Raw genomic sequence first — 6000 nt, 5'->3', positions numbered from 1 at the left:
GCGCTGTGGCTCACGCCTGTAATCCCAGCACTTTGGGAGGCCAAGGCAGGTGGATCACCTGAGGTCAGGAGTTTGAGAACAGCCTGGCTAACATGGTGAAATCCTGTCTCTACTAAAAATACAAAAAAAAAAAAAAAAAAAAAGGCTGGGTGCGTTGGCTCACACCTGTAATCCCAGCACTTTGGGGGGCTGAGGCGGGAGGACCACGAGGTCAGGAGTTCGAGACCAGCCTGACCAACATGGTGAAACTCCGTCTCTTACTAAAAATACAAAAATTAGCTGGGCGCTGTGGCAGGCGCCTGTAATCCCAGCTATTCGGGAGGCTGAGGCAAGAGAATTGCTTGAACCCGCGAGGTAGAGGGTGCAGTGAGCCGAGATCGTGTCACTGCACTCCAGCCTGGGTGACAGAGAGGGACTCCGTGTCAAATAAATACTAAAGAAAAATTAAAAGCTATTATTATTATTACTTTTAGAGGCAGGGTCTCTTTCTGTCCCCCAGGCTGGAGTGCAGTGGCACCATCACAGATAACTGCAGCCTCGACCTCTTGGGCTCAAGGGATCCTCCTTCCTCAGTCTCCCAAAGTCCGGGATTACAGACCTGAGCCACCGTGCCTGGCTGGATGCAGAGCGCCTGGCCGAATGCAGAGGCTTTTGAGTAGGCCCGGAGGACAGGGATTTGCTTTAGACCTGGGCCCCTGTTCCCCCTCTGCCTCTTACCATTGGTGTGACCTGGGGACCAACAGCTTACACTCTCCTTTAGCCGGAGGTTTCCTGTCTCTGAAATGGAGCTAATTTCTCCCCTCTCTACGGGAAGAGGTAGATAGTGCTGGAAGACGTGCTAGGTACACCACAAAGACTCCACAGCAAATCCTGCACACAAAATCGCGAATGCTGCAGCCCAGACCCCACGCAAGCAAGCACCGCAGGGGACGTGGGCGGACAGCTGCGCCCCACGTGACCTCCCACCCGCGCCTGTCCGTCCCCTCGGCATCAGGGCGTGGCCTCGCGGGGCCGCCGTACCGGGATTGGCCGGGAGGCGGGGCCGGTGGTGCGCGCGCGAAAGGAGAGGGGCTCGGGGGCGTGGCCCAGCGGGCCGGAGACGGCTGCGATTGGCAGTGGGGCGTGCCGGGGGCGTGACCGCGGCATTGGGTCCCGGGTGGGGCCGAGGCAGCTGGAGTCGCGGTTGCTCAGCGTGCACCTGAGACCCGACGCCCGGGGTCCTCGAAACCGCGTCTGCCGCCGTCCCCGTCGCCATGAACCGCTTCAGGGTGTCCAAGTTCCGGCACACCGAGGCTCGGCCGCCCCGCCGCGAGGTGAGTCCGGCCCGAGGATCGGGCGCTGTCGCCTCGGGCCCCGTCCGGCTGCCCCTCCCCCAGCCCGGACCCCACAAGGGTACCCCCCAGGGCCGCCTGGACCCCCGAGACCTCCATCCCCGGGGAACTCCCTTCAAGTCAGGGCCCCGGCGTCCGGGCCGTTTCGTCGCCGCCGGAGGGCAGAGTCCGGCACTCCCATGACTCGCTCTGGCGCTCGGTGACCCTGGCGGTCTGCCCGCCTCGCCCACCTCGCCCCGGGACCCCCGAGGCGGCGCAGCCCTCCTAGCCGGGGCCCAGGCCTGCGAGGCCGCCTGCCTTCCCAGCTTCCGGTCGGCCTCGCCGGGAGCCGGGGCTCGGAGCGCTGCCGGCGCCTGGCTCCTCCTCCCTGCCGCCCCGGGTCGCCCCTGCCCCGGGTCGCCCCTGCCCCGGGCTGGGCTGTGGGGAGACGCCCCTCTCTCCTCTGGCCCCGGCGAGCCCGAGTGTGTCAGTGGTGGGGAGGGAGCCCCTCGGCCGCACGCGCCCCTCCCTCGGGTTTCCGCCGGTGCTTCCTCCTCTAGCTGCTGGCGCAAGCTCTTCCTTTATCTCGGTGATGCTGCCACGGCTGGGTGGGGCCTGGGGAATCCTGAGCAGGTGGAGCCCCAAAGAATTGCTGAGCCAGGTGCCGGGAGACCCTTCGGACCCCCGAAACGGCAGGAGGACTGATGAGGGGTGTGCCTTGGAGACGATGTCAGCTCTGCTCTTCCTCTTTCCGTGTTATTTGTAAGGCCTGGGAGTGTCCTCCGATAAGTGGGCCTAGGAATTGACCTCAAGTGACTCCATCAGGGTCCCAGAGCAAGTCAGGGCGGTCTGGGTAGAGGCTCCGTTTTTGTAGTCTGGACTATATTTCCTTTGCTTCCACTTTATGCTGTGCTAAGCTGCTGGAGACATCGGGGTGAACACAATGGCATTTTTCTTCCCCTGTGGCACTTGTAGCCTCATGAGGGAGACAAACAAGAGCACTGGAGGTTTTCATAAGGCCATTGAAGAACACACATGAGGGGCTGGGATGGAGAATGGAGGGGGCCAGTCTCAGTAGGGTGGTCAGGAAAGGCTGCCTGGAGTAGATGGCATTTCAGCTGAGGCCAGAAGGGTGAGAATTGAGAAAGAGCCTGGTGGAGAAATGGAAAGTGAGCATGAGTGGATGGAGGGGATGGCCGGAGCAGCATGATGACAGATGAGTCCAGAGTGGTCCTGCAGAACCCAAGGGCCACCGGAAGAAGTTGGGTTTTATTCTGAATGCAGTGCAGAGCCATTGAAAAGTTAGGGGGATGGGCTGGACACCATGACTCACGGTAATCCCAGTACTTTGGGTGGACTGCTTTGAGCTCAGGAGTTCGAGACCAGCCTGAGCAGCGTGGCGAAACCCCTCTGAACAAGAAGTTAAAGAAAAAAAAAAAAAATTAGCCAGGTGTGGTGGCTCACTCCCATGGTCCCAGCTACTTGGGAGGCTGAGGTTGGAGGATCTCTTGAGCCCAGGAAGTGGAGGTTGCAGTGAGCTGAGATTGTGCCACTACACACCAGCCTGGGCAATAGAGTGAGACACTGTCTCAAAAAAAGAAAAAAAAAAAAACACGAATCAGGAGGGAGAAATAATAGGGTGGGACTGATGTGCTAACCATGGCAGGTGAACATTGATATAGAAACTTCAGGTGGTGGAGGTGGTTTCCGGGGTGCTATGGGTAGGTGGAGTGGGAAACGTGGGTGTTGTCATCAAGGGCAGAAAGGAGTGCTGAGCGGTGGTTTGACAACAGAGAAAATGTGTGGACCTTGCAGATCTTAGTTTCAGAAACGTGCTCCTCTGCCTCCCCTTGGGTGGGGTTGTTTCTTTCACTCACTTATGAGACTTTGTGGAGAGGTGTGTCCTGATGAGGCCAGGCCTTGGTGGTTCCCCTCTCTGAGCTTGGGGGTTTTTCTCCGGGTACTTGGAGGAGGCCTGGCCACATTTTGCATTTTCTTTTTCTTTTTTTTTTTTTTTTTGAGATGGAGTCTCTCTCTGTTGCACAGGCAGGAGTGCAGTGGCATGATCTCGGCTCACTGCAACTTCCACCTCCCGGGTTCAAGTGATTCTCCTCCCTCAACCTCCTGAGTAGCTGGAATTGTAGGTGCCCGCCACCATGCCTGGCTAATTTTTGTATTTTTAGTAGAGATAGGGTTTCGCCATGTTGGCCAGGCTGGTCTCGAACTTCTGACCTCAGGATGATCTGCCTGCCTCAGCCTCCCAAAGTGCTGGGATTACAGGCATGAGCCACCACACCTGGCCCACATTTTGCATTTTCTAAGGGATTTCGTGAGTGGGGATAGAGTTTGATCTAAAGTAATACGACACGGCTGGGGGCAGAGGCTCATGCTTGTAATCCCAGCACTTTGGGAGACCAAGGCAGGCAGATCACTTGAGGCCAGGAGTTCGAGACCAGCGTGGCCAACATGGTGAAACCCCATCTCTACTAAAAATACATAAATTAGCTGGGCTTGGTGTTGGGCGCCTGTAATCCCAGCTACTCAGGAGGCTGAGGCAGGAGGATCACTTGAACCCAAGAGGCAGAGATTGCAGTGATCCGAGATCACGCCACTGCACTCCAGCCTGGGTGACAGAGTGAGAACCTGTCTCAAAAAGAAAAAATAAATAAATAAAAGAATGCATCTCAAATGGTGCAGCTTTAAGCTAGAGTTCCCCAGATTATGCCCCACCTCTTGCTTTAGGCATGCGTGGAGGTGGAACCCTGGCTCTCATCACATACGTCTTTACTCTTGATTTTCAGGCCTGGATCAGTGACATTCGAGCAGGAACCGCCCCTTCATGCAGGAACCACATCAAATCAAGCTGCAGCTTGATCGCCTTCAACTCCGACCGTCCCGGTAGGGAGTGGCCATGAGTGTGGCGATTTGCTTACGTATTCGGTCATCATCACCATAGATGGGGTGGGGAGCAGGGGCAGGCTTGGTGTATTTGGAGACTTGGAATGGAACTGCCTTGGGGGGCTCAGAGGTGAGCCCCATGCCAGGCCTTAGACTCCCACAGACTGGTCCAGGTGCAGTAATCTGATTGCTTTTGATTAGGGCATATGTGTGTAGAAACCACAGGCAAGAGCATGGCCAGGAGGGCTGGGAGGGGACTGACGCTTGTATTTCCAGCTGTCCCTCTGTGCTCCCTGCTCCTCATCTTCGGGCCCTGGATGGCTGGGGACAGTAGGAACACAAAGGCTTGAAAAGCCCATGTGTTGGTTGGCACTCTCTTGATTGCTACTGGTAACTCAGACCCTCAAGCTGGCTTAAGCAAAAAATGGATAATGTTTCAGCCTAACTAAGAGGTCAGGGGCTTCAGGCAGATCGGTACCCAAAGGCTCACATGTACTGTCGGCCCTGACCTCTCTGGGTCTCTCAGCTCTGCCACCTTGGGTGTTGGCTTCTTTCTCAAGTAAAGGTGGGAAAAGTGGCAGATGGTAGCCGCAAGCCCCATACGAAAGCCCCATGCCCCTTTCATATGACCCATGTGAAAAAGAGAGGACCTCTTGCCTAATGTCTTCTGTATCTATCCGAGGCATGGATGGCTCATGCATGGGACCAGAACCTGCCCATAGGCCATTGCTACGTGCAGAGAATATGACTTTGTGATTGGTGGAGGCTGTGGGAAGGTCCGAGGCTGAACTGCTGGATTTCATCTCCTCTGGGATCCCTGGGCAAGGAGGTGGGTGGCCCTGTGGGGCCTGAAGTCAGAGCCCCCGTGTTTGTTTAACAGGTGTACTGGGCATTGTGCCTCTGCAAGGCCAAGGAGAGGACAAGCGACGCGTGGCCCACCTGGGCTGCCATTCAGGTGAGTGGATGTCTGACTAGTGGGTGAAGCCTGAAACTTGCACCTTCCTCTCCAGGGCCAGAAATTCATCCTCACCTGGTCCCACTGTCCCATGGCTTGCCAGGTCCCTCCTGTCACCCTGTCTGTGTACTGTCTGAGAGACAGTGGGGCTCAGAAGGCTTCCTCCTGGTGTAGAATTCTGGCCTGGGCAGAGAGGAGGGAAGCTGTGTGCTCCGGTTGTGAGCTGGATGGAGCGGGGTGTGCAGTGGCCACCCCAGGCTCCAGGCTGATGCTGGCTCCCTGTCCCTGCCGAGGACTCCACGTTGGGTGGCTCTGAGCCCTCCATCTTCTGCTGGAGTCCCCTCTCCACCAGGCATCCTCCCCAGCCCAGCCGCTCAGGGCCCTCCAAGGAGGTGGCTGTGTTGGGCTGCAGGGGTGGAGATGGGCCCTCACAAAGAGACCTTTTGTGTGCCGCAGCTGCTTCTGGGGGCACCCAGCAGCCTGCCTGGCAGGCTGCCCGCCTTGAGGGAACAGTTTGCTCGCCTCAGATGGAGGCAGAGCAGCCCAGCTGGCCTCGCCTCTCTGTCCAGCTGCAGCGGCCGTGGACCCAGTCTCTCTGGCCTGCATTTCTGGCTGCTTGTTGGAGGCCTTCGGGTGAGGGAAGGCGGTTGATGCCTGGTCCTCAGGCTGGGTGTGCAGGGTCATGGAGGGGTTCTGATGATGGTAATGATGGTGGTTGATAACAACAGTAAAGATTTATGGAGAGTGCTCTCTGTACTAAGTACGTTAGCTGAGTTTTCTCATCTAAACTTTTTTTTTGAATTTTTAAAAAGTATATAGAGACAAGGTCTTGCTGTA

At 57.0% G+C, this 6000-nt stretch overlaps 1 protein-coding gene across 6 annotated transcripts in view; it reads left to right on the top strand.

Moving 5' to 3' along the window:
* The first annotated feature begins 1070 nt into the window (after positions 1-1070).
* The window catches only part of LOC129016358 (mitochondrial import inner membrane translocase subunit TIM16), a 76846-nt gene continuing 71916 nt past the window's right edge, over positions 1071-6000 (top strand). For 2 of the 6 annotated variants that reach the window (XM_054455755.2, XM_054455760.2), the window contains exons 1-3: positions 1071-1313; positions 4112-4208; positions 5089-5163. In XM_054455755.2, coding sequence (XP_054311730.1) covers positions 1254-1313; positions 4112-4208; positions 5089-5163 — 232 coding nt within the window. In that variant the 5' untranslated portion in view covers positions 1071-1253. The remainder of the gene's footprint in view (positions 1314-4111; positions 4209-5088; positions 5164-6000) is intronic. The other 4 variants (XM_054455756.2, XM_054455759.2, XM_063655087.1 and 1 more) reach the window with 3 other exon arrangements.

The sequence above is a fragment of the Pongo pygmaeus genome, chromosome 18 (assembly GCF_028885625.2).
Source record: "Pongo pygmaeus isolate AG05252 chromosome 18, NHGRI_mPonPyg2-v2.0_pri, whole genome shotgun sequence".
NCBI lineage: Eukaryota > Metazoa > Chordata > Mammalia > Primates > Hominidae > Pongo > Pongo pygmaeus.
The sequence above is the reverse complement of the archived record's forward strand: the minus strand, read 5'-3'. Positions and strand labels throughout refer to the sequence as shown.